Here is a 22,333-nt window from a genome sequence, read left to right as displayed (position 1 = left end):
GTTATTTAATTGGAACCTCTATCATTCCCCTTTATGCCAAGTCTGCTTTTCAGCAGATGAAACAATCCAGCATATATTATTTGGTTGTCATGCTCAGAGTGAGGAGACTTTTGCTCTTAAGCGTTTTTGCTCCTTGGCTAAGATTCCAAATACTTATACAGCTATCCTGGATTTTAACCTGCCATGGGAAATTGATTGTAAGATATTTAAGGCAGCAATTGATATCTTAAAGAAGAGAAATATTGTTTAGCAATGATTAAAGCTTGAAGAAGTCAATTTTTAAAAGGACATGATTTATTTATAGTTTTTGATTGTGCGGAAGAGAGCAGGAATGAGTAGGGAGAGCTGTATTGGTACTGGCCAGCCAAGTGGGCTTAAACTGCTGGGGACAGGTAGTTCAGGTACTTGCTCTTCCTACAATCAATAGCAGTATATTATTGTTCATAATTGCATATATTCACTGTTTGCAGACTGGAGGAGAATAGTGCTTCCAGTGGCTAGTTCTTCTGAAGAAGAAGTCAGAGGTGAAAGGACTTGTTGTTAGTCCATATACCTCCCTGTAATTTTTAGGACTGGAGATGGTGATCTTCAATTTTAACATCAATAATAGCACTCCTATATACACTAGTATCTTATATTCATCCTGCCAGTCTTCAGTTTACTATAACATAATCAATAAGGTTTGCTGTCTTAACATCACATGAATAGCATGTTAACTTAATGGGCAATTTTATGGCCAAACACTGTATTAGTTACAACTATAAAATTACAAAGATCTGTAGCTATTACTGTTTTCTTTTTCTAGGCTACATCAAATTTACCTAAGCTAGGATACTATCTATCCCTATTTCTACCAGCCTGGGCATTAAAATCTCCTAGTAAAAACACCATATTCCTACCTGGGACCCTGTCTATTTGCTCCTGTAACTGTAAGCAAAATTTATCTAAGTCACTAGTATCTCTGTTAGTTGGTTCTACATAGGGCATATACTACTACAACTGATACCCTGGACTTTTTAGTCATAAAATGAGCAGCTAGGATCCTATTATTAATACCTTCCTAGCCTAAACAAGACTTAGCAGCCTCCTTATGCATTTTAAATTGTTTGAATTCATCAGTCAAAATGAGGATGTAATAGTCATTTTTAACATTTTAGCATACCAAGTTCTAATTTGCATGTTCTTTAAATCCTTGAAATTATTTGGCCTCAAGAAAAGCAATGATTCTGGATACCAGTGCAGGATGGGGATCAATATATATTCTCAAGTCTACACCAAAGTGCTTAAGCACTAACATAGTGCTTAACATATCCTTGTCAACTAGTGACAATAAGGGCAATAAGTTCAAGGAATTGTTTGGAGGATGTTGAACTAAATCAAAATACTCTATATACATGTAGCCTAGGTTGCCTTAAGGGCATAACAACAATTTCTTCTGAACAGCTTAGTATATAAAGTTGAAACTTTCTGGGAAATTTTGTATAGGATGTGGAACTAACCAACATATACTATGCATATACTGCTACTACTACTGCTACTACCGCTGCTATTTCTGCTACTGCTGCTATAAGGATTAATAGCACTACTTTTGCCATTGGTATGAAGATGAAACTGTTAGAGAATCTTTAGGGGAATGTTGAACTAAATCAAAACTTTAATTATATTCAGGTTGTCAAAAGGGTGCATCATCAATGTCCCAGGAATACCTCAGGGTACTAAGTTGAAACTTTCAGGATATGTTACAGACAAGGATATGTTAACAAGGATACGGACAAGGATATGTTAACAAGTGCTTAAGCAGGATATGTTAAGCACTAACAAAGTGCTTAAGCACTTAGTGCTTAGCACTAAGACAGCAAGAAGCCCCTGGAATCTCCTCTATGAATAGAAGCTTTGTGCAATCCTGGGCCCATCTTGGTCACAACATGGTTTTCAGCACTTAATGATGCTCTCCTATCAACAAGATTCAAAATCCTGCAAAGACAGTATCAAGCCTATTAACTCCAACTCATTAGGCCTATATATTCATGCCTACAATTATTATGCTACTACAGGGATGCAGCTCATAGCAGATAAATTAGCTAGGAAGAGGTTTTTCAGCCCAAAAATGCCTATCAACATAGACCAAGCTCAGAAAAATTATCTATTCATCTGAATCCTGTGCAAATACTATGTTATTTAGCCTACCAGGCTATAACTTCCTTGAGGGGTGCCATTCCTAAAATGGAAATAGTTGACTGCAAGGCCCCCAGTTTTGCAGGTACTCCAAAAAGGTCAAGAAAGCCCTTTGTAGAGGCCATTGTCCTTAGATTTGGATCTTATGTCCTGTTGCATTTGTTCTCTTTAGAGGACCCTCCAATGATGGTGTTCTGCATGACCATACAATTTAACCCATTACTAGGAGAAGATTTATAACTCAAAGGATGTGTGGGCATGTTGAGTATATATTTGAGAGGCATTCTTTCTTCTCCACCTGTATTTTTGGCTCTAGGCCAAAAATACAAAAAAAAAAGGGCACCCCAGATTTTTTTTTCATTTTCTAGATATATTTGTATATTGCCTAGGGCTTATATAAATGACATTATATAAATATGTATATATATATATATATATATATATATATATATATATATATATATATATATATATATATATCAAGACTCTTTAAAGGCAAGGCAGAATCTACAGAGAGGTGTTTTTGATTCCTTCATATAATCAAAGGTAAAATTCTAAACAAATTTCTTTTTGCTATCTTGGAAAGAGGTTAGGTTAGGGAAACAATAATTTCAGTAATGAATCCAGGGCAAAAACAAACTCTGGGAAAGTATTGGCAAGCTACTATGTTAACCCTGTTTTGATTTCTAGGTCTTAGAAATATTCCTCCATAATAGGTCTGTATCTATTACAATTTTGGCAAAACAATGTAGGCTAATAGGCCTACCTTAATTTTCAATTTTTATTTTCTGTGGTTTTAGTTTTGAAAATTCAATTACCATTATTTAAGTAGAATTTTCAGCCATAAACTTATTTTCTAAATTTAGAAAATGCATTTGCAGATCTTTGAAACCTCATGAATTGGGATTTAATAAGAAGGTCTAGGCTACTTTGCAACATTTTTACTTTTCCAACACAAATATTTTTAAAGATCATCAAAGGTCAGTGCTCTAGAGAGAGAGGAAGGGAAGGTTGGTACTTCAAGACCTTCCTAGGATTTCAGATCCATCCCTGAAAGTTTCATTTTCCCAACCTAACTCTTTCCAAGATAGTAAAAATTAGCTAGCCAAGATTTTTACTATAGAGTCATACTATGGTCAAGTACTATAGTCAAGATTTGCACATTTGAGGGACAGGGCAGAGTATAGTGGAGAAGCAGTCAAAATGTGCTAGCTACAAATATTCTGCTTATTAGGAAATACAAATTATTTTCTAAACATGTTTATTCCTCAATAGTCCTATATACATTCTGAGACCATACTGGCTATGCATGATGTATGAAAACAAAGAAAGGGAATAAAAAATGAAAAGAGAAAAAACAAATAGCTGAAAAAACAAGGATTTTATCAGCCAGTAGCTAAATATGAAAAACAAGCAAATATTTTGACAAGGACCTCTGCCAAGTCGTCCTCAGTGCTCAAAGAAAACAAAGAAAAAAAAACAGCAAAATCTAACCTTTATAAGTGAACTACATGAGAGGAAGACTGTCTTCCTCTCATGTAGTTCATTTATGAAGGTTAGATTTTGCTGGGTTTTTTTTCTTTGTTTTCTTTGAGCACTGAGGACGACTTGGCGGAGGTCCTTGTCGAAATATTTGCTTGTTTTTCATATTTAGCTACTGGCTGATAAAATCCTCATTTTTTCACCTATTTGTTTTTTCTCTTTTCATTTTTTATTCCCTTTCTTTGTTTTCATACGTAATAGTCCTATACCCTTCCGAGATAAATGGCTTTGAAATATGATGGAAATAGGCATGTCAGGTTGGCTGTAGCTTATCATGTTATGATGTCTTTAAGTGTTTAGGATTGTGTAAAATCAGACTTTTTAGTAATTTCTTCAAGTAGTCACTGATGTTTTCAGTTTACCTAAAAATCATTTTGGACAGTTCATCAGCAATAAATAGTAATGGCCTCTGTAGTTTTTAAGGACAAGGCATGTCGTGAGATTTTAAATATTTTTGCGATTTTGGCAGTTTTTTTTTACGGCTACAGATAAACTGAAATTATGTATAATCTATCTGCGAAAAATCTATACTTGCTATATGACTATGGTCTGACTATACTTGCTCACAAGAGCTCGGAAATCAGTGTCTATCTTCTTATATATCAACTCCTAGAATCAAAAGATCTTCTGAAAGAAATCTGACCAGATTCAAGATAAATTAAAAGCAACCAAATCAGTAGCTCTGTTCATCTCACAGACTGAATCAAAAGGAAAAGGGCTGAATAGTCTCAACTGAAAAGCCCTCGTCTGCTGAATCTTTAGAAGAAGATCTCTCTGAACCAGCTGAATATCTCGCATGTGCAACGCTTGCAACTCACTTATTCTAGCGCTTGAAATACCCATTAGAAAAGCCTAAATCTTCTTCTGCAGCGGGAAGTATGAAGTTCTATCTCATCTCTGAACTGGTTCAAAGAGTTTGGAATTGTCTGTAGAACAAATGTTGTGGTTCCTGTTAATTTTTCAAGATCTGTCAGTTCAGTTTGTTTACGATTATTACCATTCTATTAAAGATGGTGGTTCCAGTTTACGGAAGAAAAATGTGATATCTTATTTCTGTTGCAAAATTTGAAGTTATGAGCAGTGTTTTTCTTCTTCTGGTGGAATGAAACTATGCTACCTCCAAATGCCGTCCGATTCAAACTATGCTACCTCCAAAAATATATTAGTAGTCAGTGCGAAATTTGAATTTGCAGTCCGAATTGGCATCACGCCGCTAGATGTCTTCCAAAATTGCTTTTTTCTTTTTTACTCTATATTACATAATTGCTTTTATCACACCCTGAATCTATCTTTAGCCCCTATTTGGACTTGATAATGTTTCAAGCGGTAACGTTTTATCTACTCTGAGAAATCAGTTTGGTTGTTCCCCTATAACTTCTTATATGTTGGTTGTTCCCCTATCTTAAAAACTTCAAAAGCTCTCATGAAAGAGATCTTAAGTATAGGATAGTTTCAGAGCACATTTGGAGGTAGGATAGTTTCATTCCAGTGTATCGATATTGTTATCATTAATGGTAATAATTGTTAATATCTCCCTGATCTGATCTTTTCAAGTAGATTGATGTACGAAAAATAGATACAAGCTATGAACTTTGACCATTGTTTATATTAATATTGGCTATTGAGACGTATATAGATACTTTTCGGAGAGGGGGGAGTGATGGGTTTTACTTGCGGAAATTTCTCCACAGAGGAATGTTTCGTGGGGGGAGGGATTTTCTATGGAGGGGGAGATAGATTTCCCAGCATTATTTAAAACACGATCAGAAATTAAATAAAAAAACAAGTTTTTTGAAGGAACAACATTAAAACTTCAGACGAACAGAGATTATTATGAGTATGAGGGGGGTTGTCCCCTCCTCAATACTTGACTCTTTACGGATTTTTTTAATTTAAAAAAAACTTATTATTCTAATAAAGCGACTCTTTGTCTCATTGTAATTCTTAAATAATTTGAGCACTAAGTCAAACTTTAGCGTAAAGAGCGAGGTATTGAGGAGGGGGCTACCCCCTAAAACTCCTAATAGTTACAGTTCGTTTTAAGTTTTAATGTTGCTCTTTACTTTCAGCTAAAAAACTTGTTTATCATTTAATTGCGTGAAAACGGTGACTCAGATTGTGCCTCAGAAAATTAAATGCTAGTTTTGCAGAGATAGGCCATATTTTATTTTTCAAAAAATGTGTTATTTTTCTTGAAATAGCTTTTTACTTCTACAGGAAATCACCTGCACTCTACATTGGTCTCTGCATTGATAGGAAAAGAAGAAATAATGAATGCAGTATTTCGCTTCACAATTCTCATTCTAATTCTATCCCTTTATTGTTGTTTTTCTTCCTAAAATATTCACTAAATCCCAGAATCGAGTTAGAATATAAAAAAAATGAGTTGACAGGTTTCATTTAGCCAACAAGGAACAGAAAAAAAAAATTCAATGGGAAATCCTCAAAATTTATTGAAAACATATTCGAGCAAGTATAACGATTTTTTCGACATAAATTGAATTGAATGATCCCAAAGTCTTGGGTTTCAACATAAAATACACAAGTGACACCTTCAGGGCTGGTTTTGATCAAGATTTTAGTGAGACTGACTAGTTTACGTCTATTATACATAAAAATGTAAATTCCCCCATAAAGTTTCTTTAACTAAAAGAAATTAATCAGGACATGTAGATTAGGCAAAACAAATATTGTATTTATTTGAAACTTTCAGTGAATTCAGTGACAACGCTTCAGTGACAGCTGAATATATCACATGTGCAACGAAGAATGTACAACCCGTTAGAAAAGCCTGCTTCTTCTTCACCGGAATGTATGACTAGTGACGAAGTTCCCGTACTCTTGAAATGGTTCAAAGAGTACGAAATTGTCTGTAGAACAAATGTGGTTGCTGTGAATTTTTTAAGATCCAGTAGTTTATTTTGTTTACGATTATTACCCTTCTATTAAAAATGGTGGATTAAGTTAATGGAAGAAAAAGTTGATATCATGTTTTTGTTGGAAAATTTAAATTTACGAGCGGTGTTTTTCTTCCTCTAGTTGAATGAAACTATGCTACCTCCAAATGCCGTCCGATTCAAACTATGCTACTTCCAAAAATGGATTATTAGTCAATCTTGTACTAAATATGAGTTTGGAATCAGAATTGGCACCACAATGTCTTCCAAAATTGCCCTTTCTTTTTTACCATATATTACAAAATTGCTTTTATCACACCCTGAATCTATTTTTAGCCCTGATTTAGACTTGACATTGGTTCAAGCAGCAGAGTTTGATCTACCCTGAGAAAACAGTTTGGTTGTTCTCCTATAACTTCTTGTTGAAGTACAGTGAAGACAATCTTAAAAACTTCAAAAGCTCTCATGAAAGGTATTTTCAGCATAGGATAGTTTCAATCAAAGCACATTTGGAGGTTGGATAGTTTCATTCCAGTGTATTGATATTGCTATCATTAATGATAATAATTGTTAATACCTCTCTGATCAGATCTTTTCAAGTAGATTGATGTAAAAAAATGTAGTATAACATAATAATTAATATAATGTGATAATTTTTTGAGGAGCCTGAAAGTATAAATTATGCGAAAACAAACAAAATCAAGCAGTTCGTCATAACGAACTGGAATTAAGGGGCGATACCGCCCAAAAGTAACCGAAACTATAAGAAACAGTCATGGTGACAATGAATACATCAAAAGAATCGAATTTTTATGCTTATTCAGAATATATAAAATTCGTCAAGTTTAAAATTAGCAATCAGAAGTTACAAGCCAGAGAAAATTTGCCCAATTTGTGAAAAAGGGGGAAAACGCCTTAAAATATTAAGTGATCTTAGCAAAAATCACGCCATCAGATTCAGCATATTAGAGAACGTTACTGTAGACGTCTCAAGCCGCTATACACAAAAATTTGGAATTTTGCATTTTTTGCCAGTTAAGCAAGACCAGATGCGTCTTTATTTGTTTTTCCCAGGGTGATCATAACGAACCAGATATCCTAGAAGATCACTAGAGGGCTCATTTGATCAGAAATCAAAAGTTCTATTGCCCTTCCTAAGTGAGAAAAATATTGGAGGGCAGCTAGATCCCTCCTTCACCCATTTTTTCCCAAAGTCACCCGCTCAAAACTTTGAGATAGCCATTTTGTTCAGCATAGTCGAGAGATGTAACTACTATGTCTTTGAGGATGGCTTGACCCCCAACAGGCTCCGGGGGAAGGTATACAAGCAATGAGATTTGCCTATTGTTTACATTAATATTGGCTATTGAGAAGTATATAGATAGTTTTCAGGTTGGGGGGTACATGCGAGGTATTTCCATGGAGGAATTTTTCATGGAGGGAGGGATTTTCCATTGAGGGGGAGATAGATTTTCCAGCATTATTTAAAACACGATCAAAAATTAAACGAAAAACAAATTCTTTGTAGGAGCAACATTAAAACTTTAAAAGAACAGAGATTATTACGAATATGAGGGGGGTTATCCCCAACTCAATACATCCCTCTTTACGCAAGTTTTTTTAACTTAGAAAAAAACTTATTATTCTAATTAAACGGCCCTAGTGTTTGATGAGTCATTCTTAAATAACTGGAACACAAAGTCAAACTTTAGAGTAATAATGAGGTAATGAGGAGGGGGCCACCCCATCAAATTTATAATTATTTCTGTTCGTTTTAAGATTCAATGTTGCTCCTTATTTTCAGTTGAAAAACTTGTTTTTTTTTAAATATTTAATTGCGTGAAAACGATGGCTCATATTGCAGCTCAGAAAATTAAATGCTATTTTTGCAGAACTACACCATCTTTTTTTTTTTTTTTTTTAACGGGTTATTTTTCTTGAAATAAATTTTTAGTTCTACAGAAAATCATCTGCAATGTACAATGGTTTCTGCACTTCCCTGATAACAAAAGAAGAATTAATGAATGAAGTATTTCGCCTCATAATTCTTCTTCAAATTACATAACTTTATTGTTGTTTTTCTTTCCAAAATATTCACTAAATGCCAGAATCAAGTTAGAATATAAAAAATGAGTTAAAACAGGCTCAATTTAGCCTTTAAGCGACAGAAGACAAATTATTCAATGGGAAATCCTCGAAACTTATTGAAAACATATTCGAGGAAGTATAACAATTTTTTGACATGAATTGCATTTACTGATCCCAGAGCCTTGGGTTTCAATATATAACTACACAAGTGCCACCTTCAGTGCTGGTTTCGATTAAGATTTTAGTGAGAGTGACTAGTTTACGTCCATTATACAAAAAAAAAAAATGTAAATTCTCCCAAAGAATTTCTTTAACCAAAAGAAATTACTCAGAATATGTAGATTAGGCAAAACAACTATTGTATTTATTTAAAAACTTTCAGTGACTTCTAAAACTAAACACAAATAATCTATTTTTTTGTAAATAATTGAAGCCTGTTTCTTTTCAAAAAAATTTTTAGTTCTTATATTAGGTCTAAAGACAAATATTAATCCAGAAGCACAAATGGCAGCGGGCTGCACATAACAAGATCCAACATAGAACTTTACAGATGACTAACTTACGTCCGTTATACATAAAAAGCACTTTCCAGAAGCTTTCCAGAAGTTTTTCCAGAAGCACAAATGGCAGCGGGCTGCACATAACAAGATCCAACATAGAACTTTACAGATGACTAACTTACGTCCGTTATACATAAAAAGCACTTTCCAGAAGCTTTCCAGAAGTTTTTCCAGAAGCACAAATGGCAGCGGGCTGTACATAACAAGATCCAACATAGAACTTTACAGATGACTAACTTACGTCCGTTATACATAAAAAAATGTAATTTTTTTCATGAAATTTCTTTAACCAAATAAAATTAATCAGGATATGTAGATTAGGGAAAACAAACTTTGTATATGTTGAAAATTTTTCAGTGACTTCTAAAGCTAAACACAAATAATCTAATTTTTCGCTGAAACTCAGTCTTTTGCTTTTTTAAAAAAGAGCATCATTTAATAAAGCCATGAAGTCCATTTCGGCAAGATTTTGTAAATATATTGATTCCTGTAAAATTATTTTCAAATTTCAGAGTAACGCAAGGGCTTTAATGCAAGATAAAACCAGTCGAGTTTTCCTATGGTTCTTGTCCTAAGGTGCATTCTATTTCCTAATAGAATATTTCATTAGTACATCTTACTACGGTATATTCTATTTCCTAAGGTTCTTATGCTTAGTTGGATATGAGAGTACATACGGTAGGATAGTGTAGGGCAAATAATCGCTTAATCACTTCTCGGACAGCATTTAAAACGTAACGTTTGTTCAGCAAGGCAAAGAAATATATAATAGAAAATGCATACCACGCGTTTGGAGCTTCTGAAAAGTCTATGTCTATTGTAGTTGTACGTGATTTTTGTTTATTTTTATTTCTTTTTTTATGGTCAGTTTTCTTTTGCATCTTCCTGTTTTCTTTTTTAAACAGAAATTTACTGATCATTGCAAGAAAATGGTTTCTTTTCTGCTAATTTCTCTTCTTTCTTCTATCCATGGTGCTATATTTTGCAAATGTCAATAGCCTGTAATGAAATGAATGAATGAACAATTATTTTGACGTTTCAGCAATTTATCGTTATCTTTATTTCCAGCGTTCCTTTTCATCCTTATTTTCCTTTCCTTTTTCTCATGCTCCTCCATAATCCGTGGAGCATTGGCCGAGGAGTGGAGACAGGCGGAACAGGAACTGACTGCAGACACTGTTATGTCATATAATTCACTCAAAGATTGGTTACCCCACTACGTATCAATTATATTAGCAGCAATCCAAAAAGTCTGAGGTGAAGAAACATAATAATCTTTACAACAACGTAAATCGTATATTAAGATCTTATGAAACCGTTAAAACCGATTCAGGACTAGACTTGATTTCTGTCACAGAGTTATAATGTGCTCCAAGTCCATACATGTGCTTATGGTACGTCACTGTTAACGGTTTTTCGCTTGAATATTCTTCACCAATTAAAAGAGGCGCTGCGTCAGCTTGAAGAACTTTAATTGTGCGCTTCAATACGTGGCTAACTGCAAGTAGCTGAAAAAAAAAACGATTATAGTTCTCTGTCCCTCTCTTTATTTGAGTGTTCTTAATGATAATTGGTTGAATTTATCTTAACCATCCCTACAAGCTTAGTTCTCTGTTGGGAGTATCAAATGAATATATTACGTAAGTTTTATAAATAAATATTTACTAAATACGTACCATTTAAAAAACAGAGCGGAGATGAAAAAATGAAACATATGCATCCTTAATCGGAGCTGATAAAAATGCAAAACGCTTCTACTAGTCTATTATAACCTAATAGATATTATATTATAATATAACGCTTCTACTAGTATATTATAATATAAGTAAGCCAAAAGTTTGTTGCATCTGGTCCATTGTAAGCTTAAACTAAGAAGAAGAAGAAGAAAAAATAGTGGCAAGGGTGTACCTATCAATAAGAAAGATAAAACCAACACGGTTCAAAAGCCTTCTAAAAATAAAAACAAAGTAAAAATGGGAAGGAATGTTTCGAGATATTGTAAAGGAAGAGCCCCAGACACGAAGAAACAAGAAATCAGGCCGGAAACCTGCAAACTGGAGAGCAAATCTGTGGTTTTCGGTTGGAAAAGGCTTTACACTATGCTTTACGGGATTATCTAGGGATGAGGCAATTGGCTTGTTCTTCTTATTTTGTTATATAAATGTTTTTCAGAGTGATGTATTAACGTTGACTAAATAAAGAGCAAACACCTCCTAGTCCTTTTGAGGCTCAAAAGTGATTGGAAGGCAGCCAATTCTCAAAAAGCACCATTTTTGCCTCAAAGCCCACTCAGTACACAAAGATCCAAACCATATTCAAATTTCAATATAGAAAAACTGTTCGAAATAGTTGAAAGGTCTACTTAGCATGTCTTCGATGTTGACAAGACTGATGTAGCTCCAGGGGCTAGGGCCCTTATTTGGCAGATTACCCACTGTTTATGCCATGGTTTGTAGTGAGAGAGAAGACGGAACATGTTTAGTTTTGGATGTCCGATTGGCTTAGACCTCTCATGGATACTTACCGATTGGCTTAGACCTCTCATGGATACTTACCAGGACCGGGGGGGAGGAGGTCAAACATTGTTTCGAAGAGAGGGCAAAAAAGGGCATACATTTGCCTCTGAACCATTTAAAACTTAGGTGAGGAAAAAATTTGAGGCAAGGATCCTCCAAACTGGGACCCCAAAAGGAACAAAAACCTTTTTCTGCCTCGAGTGGGTTTAATGGAACCCTAACCAAATAAGAATAAATGATACGTCAAACACAGGGCCAAAAAAGGGCCTATTTTTTTGTTTTGTTTTCCTCTGAAAAAAGCCATGGAATTTACCTTTGTACCATTGAAATTTAATTTCTTTGTGCCCTTGTTTTAAGCACAAAAAAGCCAAAAGTTTGTCGCCTCTGGTCCATTGTAAACTAAACCAAAGAAGAAAAAAAATGGAGGCAAGGGTCTACCAGGCTCGGACCCGAAAAGGAAAATTCAATGGGTTAAGGTGACTAACTAAAAAAAAAAAAAAAAAAAAAATAGGTAGGCTACGTCAAAAACAGGGCGAAGAAAAGAGCCGAAAAGCCATTTTTCGAAACAGCTTAAAATTTACCTTCCTATGTTCCTAGACGAAGGGGTATCTATGGCGCAAGAAACCTAGTTGAGGATATTCCCCTAAAAATGGGCAAAGACACTTTTTGGATTAGCTTGACACTTGCATCCTTGAGTCCTTTGGGCAAGTAGCCCCAACCAACCAACCAAAAAAAAATGATTTCCTCGAAAACTGACACTGAAAGGAGTCAATTTATATGTTTCCCTTAGAAATGTTTTTTCTTTAGCTCCTTATAGCTTAAATCAGTAGGTTCTTGGGACAAGAGGACATTAATGCAATAAAAAATTAGATTAGAGGCACGAGCAGCCTAAAAATGGGCAAAATTTATTTTTGTTGAGACTGGCATGAGATGATAATCTTTATATATTTATAAACGATAATTAAGAATATCCGCTATAAATCTAAACACGATACAAAATAATCTAAAAGATATTTTTGTCTCTGACTGGTTTAGAGCTTACAAGGTGCGTAAACAAAAGGATATTGGCATAAAACAAGCGGACATAAACACTATCCCCAACAAGAGGACATAAACAATGTCCCTAACAAGAGAACATTGACATAAAAAGTTGTCCCCTTACAAAAACTAAAGGGACACTGATAAAAAAAAATTACTTGTATTGATCCATGACACTCGTAGCATGCCCATTTTTGTTTCTCAACGAGCAGCTTTCAACTTCCATGCATGTAAGCTCGTAAACTCGGCTAAACAGGCCAAGGATAAAAAAAAAAAAAAAAAAAAAAAAAAAAAAAAAAAAAAAAAAAAAAAAAAAAAAAAAAAAAAAAAAGTGTCGCATTTGTAACAAGTGGGATCAATTAAAATAAATAATCTAATAAATAAGAGGGGATATAATATATCCCCGATGTCCAGGGCATTTTAATAAGCTTTAATCTACCGGGCATCATACGAGATGTGAAATAAGAAATTACAGTAAGAGCTCGAATTTACGGTTGGATAAAATACTATATAAGTTAGGGGAAATAGAAAAATTGTGCATTTTTGAAGTTTATTGATAGACGGCACCACTGTACAGCTGTACTTTGGGATTGACCTAAGCGTTATTTATTTGAGTGTCTGTCTGTAATTCCCATTGGTGCCATGTTCTTACTGTATTCTTTAAGCAATATAATACAAGGGATAACCTAGACTTTCCTCGTCCATAACTCAACAGAGCCTTCACCAAATCGTAACTATCTTAGTTTACCCCTCACTAGTTCGGACCTTTGAAATCAGCAAGCTGGATCGGGTAGGTAGCGAGAGTGTGAATATACTTTGACCGGTATACGTAATGCCAAGTCAATACACACCCACTTGGAGCGATAGCGGATGAGAATGAAGCTAAGGTTCAAATAATCTTTAGAGTAAGTATGCAATTTATTATACAATATAAAAATTTTCTTTGCCGATAAAACTCTTTCTTAAAAACCAGTTTTCTGGATCTCAGCAACAGAACACTGACGGATCTGGAGGGTAAAATTACTGGCGGTGGGATGTTAAAAAATAAAAAAATCGACGAACTAGTGTATCCCTCGTCCATCACTGACGGATCTGGAGGGTGAAATTAAGGGGGGGGGGGGATGTTAAAAAAATCAAAAAAATCGACAAGGTAGTGTATACCTCGTCTATTTTACTGAAAAGAATTTTGGGGTCAATGAAAGGTTTAACAACATTTTTTTATTTGTTTTATGTCGCGAAGTGTATTTATCACTATATTCACTTCTTTGATAGACATTTCAGAAAAGCAAATAAGAAAACAAAAAGAGCATTTAATTATGCCGCAAAGAGGCAAACTTTCTGAGCTTAGCAATAAAGTTTGTCAATTTCTTCTTTTTACTTTATTTTTGGGTGGTCCAGACTTACAGAATTGTTTCAAAATTTAGTGGAGGGCCCTTGCCTTCCTTCAAAGCGAGGACTTCTCTCCCTTCTCCTAAACTCAGGTGGCTTAATTGGGGCAACGGAAGATAGACTTTCAACTAATTTGGACCCATATAATTTTATCCTATAGCTTTACCATGTGATTTAGGACCCATCTAGTTTTATCCTATAGTTTTACCATATGATTTAGGACCCACATAATTTTATCCTACAGCTTTACCATATGATTTAGGACCCATATAATTTTATCCTACAGTTTTACCATATGATTTAGGACCCATATAATTTTATCCTTTAATTTTACCATATGATTTAGTACTCGTATAATTTTATCCTACAGCTTTACCATATGATTTAGGACTCATAATTTTATCCCATAGTTTTACCATATGATTTAGGACCCATGTAATTTTATCCTTTAGTTTTACCATATGATTTAGGACCCATATAATTTTATCCTAGAGTTTTAAAATATGATTTAGGAGCCATATAATTTTATTCGTAGTTTTACCATATGATTTACGACCCATACAATTTTGTCCTATAGTTTCACCATATGATTTATGACTCGTACAAAATTTATCCTATAGTTTTACCATATGCTTTAGGACCCATAGAACTTTATCCTAGAGTTTTACCATATGATTTAGGAGCCATATAATTTTATCCTGTAGTTTTACCATATGATTTAGGACCCATATAATTTTATCCTAGAGTTTATCATATGATTTAGGAGCCATATAATTTTGTACTATAGTTTCACCATATGATTTATGACTCATGCAAAATTTATCCTATAGTTTTACCATATGCTTTAGGACCTATATAATTTTATCCTAGAGTTTTACCATATGATTTAGGAGCCATATAATTTTATCCTGTAATTTTACCATATGATTTAGGACCCATATAATTTTATCCTAGAGTTTTACCATATGATTTAGGAGCCATATAATTTTATCCTAGAGTTTATCCTATGATTTAGGAGCCATATAATTTCATCATAGAGTTTTACCATATGATTTAGGACCCATATAGTTTTATCCTTTAGTTTTACCATATGATTTAGGGCCCATATAATTTATCCTAGAGTTTTACCATATGATTTAGGAGCCATATAATTTTATCCTAGAGTTTATCATTTGATTTAGGAGCCATATAATTTTATCATAGAGTTTTACCATATGATTTAGGAGCCATATAATTTTATCCTGTAGTTTTACCATATGATTTAGGACCCATATAATTTTATCCTGTAGTTTTACCATATGCTTTAGGACCCATATAATTTTATCCTGTAGTTTTACCATATGATTTAGGAGCCATATAATTTTATCCTGTAGTTTTACCATATGCTTTAGGACCCATATAATTTTATCCTGTAGTTTTACCATATGATTTAGGAGCCATATAATTTTATCCTAGAGTTTTACCATATGATTTAGGAGCCATATAATTTTGTCCTATAGTATCACCATATGATTTATGACTCATACAAAATTTATCCTATAGTTTTACCATATGCTTTAGGACCCATATAATTTTATCCTGTAGTTTTACCATATGATTTAGGACCCATATAATTTTATCCTGTAGTTTTACCATATGATTTAGGACCCATATAATTTTATCCTAGAGTTTTACCATATGATTTAGGACCCATATAATTTTATCCTAGAGTTTTACCATATGATTTAGGACCCATATAATTTTATCCTAGAGTTTATCATATGATTTAAGAGCCATATAATTTTATCCTAGAGTTTATCATATGATTTAAGAGCCATATAATTTTGTCCTATAGTATCACCATATGATTTATGACTCATACAAAATTTATCCTATAGTTTTACCATATGCTTTAGGACCCATATAATTTTATCCTGTAGTTTTACCATATGATTTAGGACCCATATAATTTTATCCTAGAGTTTTACCATATGATTTAGGACCCATATAATTTTATCCTAGAGTTTTACCATATGATTTAAGAGCCATATAATTTTGTCCTATAGTATCACCATATGATTTATGACTCATACAAAATTTATCCTATAGTTTTACCATATGCTTTAGGACCCATATAATTTTATCCTGTAGTTTTACCATATGATTTAGGAGCCATATAATTTTATCCTAGAGTTTATCATATGATTTAAGAGCCATATAATTTTGTCCTATAGTATCACCATATGATTTATGACTCATACAAAATTTATCCTATAGTTTTACCATATGCTTTAGGACCCATATAATTTTATCCTGTAGTTTTACCATATGATTTAGGACCCATATAATTTTATCCTAGAGTTTTACCATATGATTTAGGAGCCATATATTTTATCCTAGAGTTTATCATATGATTTAGGATGTATGATTATATGAGTACTTTCTCGCAACTCTACTTTTTAAAACAATAAAAACTTTAGCGTAAAGAGCGGGGTTTCAAAGAGGAAAAGCCCCTTTCATATAAGGAGTAATTTCTGTTCGTTTTAAGTTTTAATGTCGCTCCTTACTTTCATTTCAAAAAACTTGTTTTTTTTATATTTAATTATTATTTAGGACCGATACAATTTTATCCTATAGTTTTACCATTTGATTTCGTACCCATATAATTTTATCCTTCAGTTTCACCATATGATTTAGGACCTATTTAATTTTATCCTATAGTTTTACTATATGATTTACAACCCATATAATTTTGTACTATAGTTTCACTATATGATTTAGGGCTCATAAATTTATTCTATAGTTTTATCATATGATTTAGGACCCATATAAAATTTTCCTTTAGTTTTACCATATGATTTAGGACCCATATAATTTTATCCTATAGTTTTACCATATGATTCACGACCCATACATTTTTGTCCTATAGTTTCACCATATGATTTAAGGCTCATACAAAATTTATCCGATAGTTTTACCATATGCTTTGGGCCGCATTTAATTTTATCCTTTAGTTTTACCATATAATTACGAACCCATATAATTTTATCCTAGAGTTTTACCATATGAGTTAGAGTCATATAATTTTATCCTGTAGTTTTACCATGTGATGGTACAGTTTTTTTTTCATTGATTCAAGTTCATTGAATATATTAAATCAAATGGATGAAAAACAGATAGGACTTACGAATTGCCAAAGAGGGAACATTTCAACAACAAAAACTGATAGTGAATGACTTAGAATCTATAAGCTGGTACTTAACTATAAGGGAGAATTGTCATTGATTTGAAGGGTACAACGCCTAACAAGAGGGAGAGGGATCACCCCCACCCTCCAGATCCGCCAGTCAAACTGATAAGTGTTAAGGGCACCATCAAAAGCTTGTGATGAAAAATAACTGCACGACTTACGCAAAATTAATCTATAAACATTTAGAGATGTTGCTTTGGAATTCCGAAATATTTCTTTTTTTCATAGTCCTGTGTCACATTACCATTACTAATTTCCAACAAGAGCCTTTTTTCCAATATGTTTTTATATTACCTTTCTAGCTCACAGAAATAAGCACCAGGTAAATCGAATTTTGAAACGGCAAGAAAAGTGACTTTAGTGACAATTTCAAAGAAAAAGTGACAAAGAGTGATTTTAGTGGCACAGTCTACACCGGTGATTAAAAAATTGACTTTAGTGACAGTTTCAAAGAAAAAGTGAGAGGCTAAAATAAAAGTGACAAAAGTGATTTTAGTGACAATCCCCATGATTAAAAAGTGACTTCAATTTCAAATAAAAAGTGAGTCTAAAATAAAAGTGACAAATGTGATTTTAGCAACACAGTCAACCCATGTGTTTAAAAAAGTGACAATTTCAAAGAAAAAATAACAGGCTAAAATAAAAGTGACAAAATGTGATTTTAGTGACACGGTTGACCCTGTGATTATAAAAGTGACTTTAGAGACAACTTCAATGAAAAAGCAAATAAATTAGAGCTCATATTGTAAATTATAAAATTATAACTATAAATATGAAATAGCAGGCTTATTTATTTTATTACAGCTGAATTTTAGGGGTGTAGTGGCTGCAGCCCCAATAAATTAGAGTTTATATTATAAATTATAAAATTATAACTATAAAATGTGAGATAGCAGACTTGTTTATTTTATTACGACTGAATTTTAAGGGTGTAGTAGCTACAGCCCAAATAAATTAGAGCGTATATTATAAATTATAAAATTACAACTATAAAATGGGAGATAGCAGACTTGTTTATTTTATTACGACTGAATTTTAAGGGTGTAGTAGCTACAGCCCCAATAAATTAGAGCTCATATTAAATATTATAAAATTATAACTATAAAATGTGAGATAGAAGACTTATTTATTTTATTACGACTGAATTTTAAGGGTGTAGTAGCTACAGCAACAATAAATTAGAGCTCATATTAAAAATTATAAAATTATAACTATAAAATGTTACATAGCAGACTTATTTATTTTACTTTGACTGAATTTTAAGGATGTAGTAGCTACAGCCCCAATAAATTAGAGCCCATATGAAACATTATAAAGTTATAACTATAGATGTGAAATAGCAGGCTTATTTATTATATTACAGCTGAATTTTTTGGGTGCAGTGACTAGAGCCCCAATAAACTAGAGCTCATATTAAAAATTATAAAATTATAACTATAAAATGTGAGACAGCAGACTTGTTTATTTTATTACGACTGAATTTTAAGGGTGTAGTAGCTACAGCCCCAATAAATTAGAGCTCATATTAAAAATTATGAAATTATAACTATAAAATGTGAGATAGAAGACTTATTTATTTTATTACAACTGAATTTTAAGGGTGTAGTAGCTACAGCAACAATAAATTAGAGCTCATATTAAAAATTATAAAATTATAACTATAAAATGTTAGATAGCAGACTTATTTATTTTACTATGACTGAATTTTAAGGGTGTAGTAGCTACAGCCCAAATAAATTAGAGCTCATATTAAAAATTTTAAAGCTATAACTATAGATGTGAAATAGCAGGCTTATTTATTTTATTACAGCTGAATTTTTTGGGGTGTAGTGGCTAGAGCCCCAATAAATTAGAGCTCCTATTAAAAATTATAAATTTATAACTATAAAATGAGAGATAGCAGACTTATTCATTTTATTACGACTGAATTTTACGGGTGTAGTAGCTAAAGCCCCCAAAAATTAGAGCTCATATGAAAAATTACAAAATTATAACTATAAATGAGAAATAGAAGGCCTATTTATTTTATTACAACTGAATTTTAGGGGTGTAGTAGGTACAGGCCCCAATAAATCAGAGCTAAAATTATAAATTATAAAATCATATCTATAAATATTAAATAGCATATGTATTTTATTACGATTGAATTTTAAGGGTGTAGCAGCTACAGGTCCAATAAATTATAGCTCATATTATAAATTATAAAATTGTAATTATAAATGTGAAATACCAAGCTTATTTATTTTATTGCAACTGAATTTTAGGGGTGCAGTAGCTACACCCCCCAATAAATCAGAGCTCATATTATAAGTTATAAAATATAACTATAAAATGTGAAATAGCAGGGTTATTTATTTTACTATGACTGAATATTAAGGATGTAGTAGCTACAGCCCCAATAAATTAGAGCTGATATCAAAAATTATAAAATTATAACTATAAATGAGAAATAAAAGGCTTATTTATTTTATTACAATAGAATTTTAGGGGTGTAGTAGCTACAGGCCCCAATAAATCAGAGCTCAAATTATAAATTATAAAATTATATCTATGAATGTTAAATAGCAGGCCTATGTATTTTATTATGATTGAACTTTAAGGGTGTAGACGCTACAGGTCCAATAAATTAGAGCTCATATTATAAATTATAAAATTGTAATTATAAATATGAAATACCAAGCTTATCTATTTTATTGCAACTGAATTTTAGGGGTGCAGTAGCTACAGCCCCCAACAAATCAGAGCTCATATTATAAATTATAAAATTATAACTAGAAAATGTGAAATAGCAGGGTTATTTATTTTATTACAACTGAATTTTAGGGGTGCAGTAGCTACAACCCCCAATAAATCAGAGCTCATATTATAAATTATAAAATTATAACTATAAAATGTGAAATAGCAGGCTTATTTATTTTATTACGACTGAATTTTAAGGGTGCAGTAGCTACAGCCCCAATAAATTAGAGCTCATATTATAAATTATAAAATTATAACTATAAAATGTGAAATAGCAGGCTTATTTATTTTATTACGACTGAATTTTAAGGGGGCAGTAGCTACAGCCTCAATAAATTAGAGCTCACATTATAAATTATAAAATTATAACTATAAAATGTTAAATAGCAGGCTTATTTATTTTATTACGACTGAATTTCAAGGGTGTAGTAGCTACAGCCCCAATAAATTAGCGCTCATATTATAAATTATAAAATTATTACTACAAAATGTGAAATAACAGGCTTATTTATTTTATTAGGACTGAATTTTAAGGGTGTAGTAGTTACAGCCCCAATAAATTAGAGCTCATATTATAAATTATAAAATTATAACTATGAAATGTGAGATAGCAGACTTATTTATTTTACTATGCCTGAATTTTAAGGGTGTAGCAGCTAAAGTTCCAAAAAATTACAGCTAATATTAAAAATTATAAAATTATAACTATAAATGAGAAATAGAAGGCTTATTTATTTTATTACAACTGAATTTTAAGGGTGTAGTAGCTACAGCCCTAATAAATTGGACCTCATATTAAAAATTATAAAGTTATAACTGTAGATGTGAAATAGCAGGCTTATTTATTTTATTACAGCTGATTTTTAGGGGTGTAATGGCTAGAGCCCCAATAAATAAGAGCTCCTATTAAAAATTATAAATTTATAACTATAAAATGTGAGATAGCAGACTTATTCGTTTTATTACGACTGAATTTTACGGGTGTAGTAGCTAAAGCCCCAAAAAATTAGAGCTGATATTAAAAATTATAAAATTATAACTATAAATTAGAAATAGAAGGCTTATTTATTTATTACAACTGAATTTTAGGGGTGTAGTAGATACAGCCCCAATAAATTAGAGCTCATATTATACATTATAAAATTATAACTATAGATGTGAAATAGCAGGCTTATTTATTTCATTAGAACTGAATTTTAGGGGTGTAGTAGCTACAGCCCCAACAAATTAGAGCTCATATTATAAATTATAGAATTATAACTATAAATTTGAAATAACAGGCTCAATTTTACTAAATCTCAAATGAAAGCAATAGTTTCAGTTGCTTCTACAGTATGAATATATTGCGCTTGCGCAAAGGAGTTATGAAGAGAGGTCTAAACTGAACGTGTGTCAAATTTCTTCAATGGACAGTGCAGGAGTTTTCGCTACTCTTAATGTATTTATACTGTGAACAGAACAGGGTAAATTATCGAACAGTAACTTACTTCAGGCTGACCACCCCACGCAGACGTATGTTCGATTTCTTGACAATAAGCTTCAAACTCAGGTTCTGTCATTAGTTCCTGCGTTTTTGGGCTTGTCAAAAAGGGCAAAAACTCGTGGCTTCGCTCTTTCATATATTTAGCTGTAGCCCGCCTTAGCTCTGCGTTCCCTCTTGACGGCTGTGCATGCTGTTGAAGCTGATGATCAATTGCCAGATACATACTTAAAGTAAAAATTCTGTGTTTATAATTACATGTTTACATGTAAACATGTTTCTTTTCTATCATTTCATTCTATGTTTATAAGCACCTTTAAAAATTACGGTAAATTGATATTAGTGGAAATTCAATACTCGTTAAAGACATACAAATAAATCACAGCCATCTAGCGGTAGCTTGAAAATCATTATCTATTAATTATCTATCATTATCTAATCATTATCTATGCTTTCTTTTAAATTTTACTCTATTCTGGTAAGTAAGCCTCCATTCTTTTTGCTGTCAGTAATTGTTCTAGTAGAATGTTGTTACCAAGAATGTTATTTATTTATGTCTCATATATAATCATATAGTGTGTATCACATAGGAATACATTACGATATGCATGTTTACTTCATATAAGCTAAACAAAGCAACGCCATATACCACTAGATAGAAAGTTCCTAAAATCGTCATC

General features: G+C 32.5%; 1 protein-coding gene across 4 annotated transcripts in view; it reads right to left on the bottom strand.

The window, feature by feature from the left end:
* Positions 1-22,333, bottom strand: part of LOC136027952 (deubiquitinase OTUD6B-like) — a 65,549-nt gene that overhangs the window by 31,383 nt on the left and 11,833 nt on the right. Inside the window, exons 4-5 of one of the 4 annotated variants that reach the window (XM_065705426.1) lie at positions 21,661-21,880; positions 6,496-10,770 (exon numbers count right to left, since the gene is read on the bottom strand). In XM_065705426.1, the coding sequence (XP_065561498.1) occupies positions 10,570-10,770; positions 21,661-21,880 (421 nt within the window). In that variant the 3' untranslated portion in view covers positions 6,496-10,569. Of the gene's footprint in view, positions 1-3,669; positions 3,691-4,079; positions 4,212-4,360; positions 4,480-6,495; positions 10,771-21,660; positions 21,881-22,333 lie in introns of those variants that run through there. The other 3 variants (XM_065705428.1, XM_065705427.1, XM_065705429.1) reach the window with 3 other exon arrangements.

This window comes from Artemia franciscana, chromosome 6 (genome assembly GCF_032884065.1).
Source record: "Artemia franciscana chromosome 6, ASM3288406v1, whole genome shotgun sequence".
Lineage (NCBI taxonomy): Eukaryota > Metazoa > Arthropoda > Branchiopoda > Anostraca > Artemiidae > Artemia > Artemia franciscana.
The sequence above is the reverse complement of the archived record's forward strand: the minus strand, read 5'-3'. Positions and strand labels throughout refer to the sequence as shown.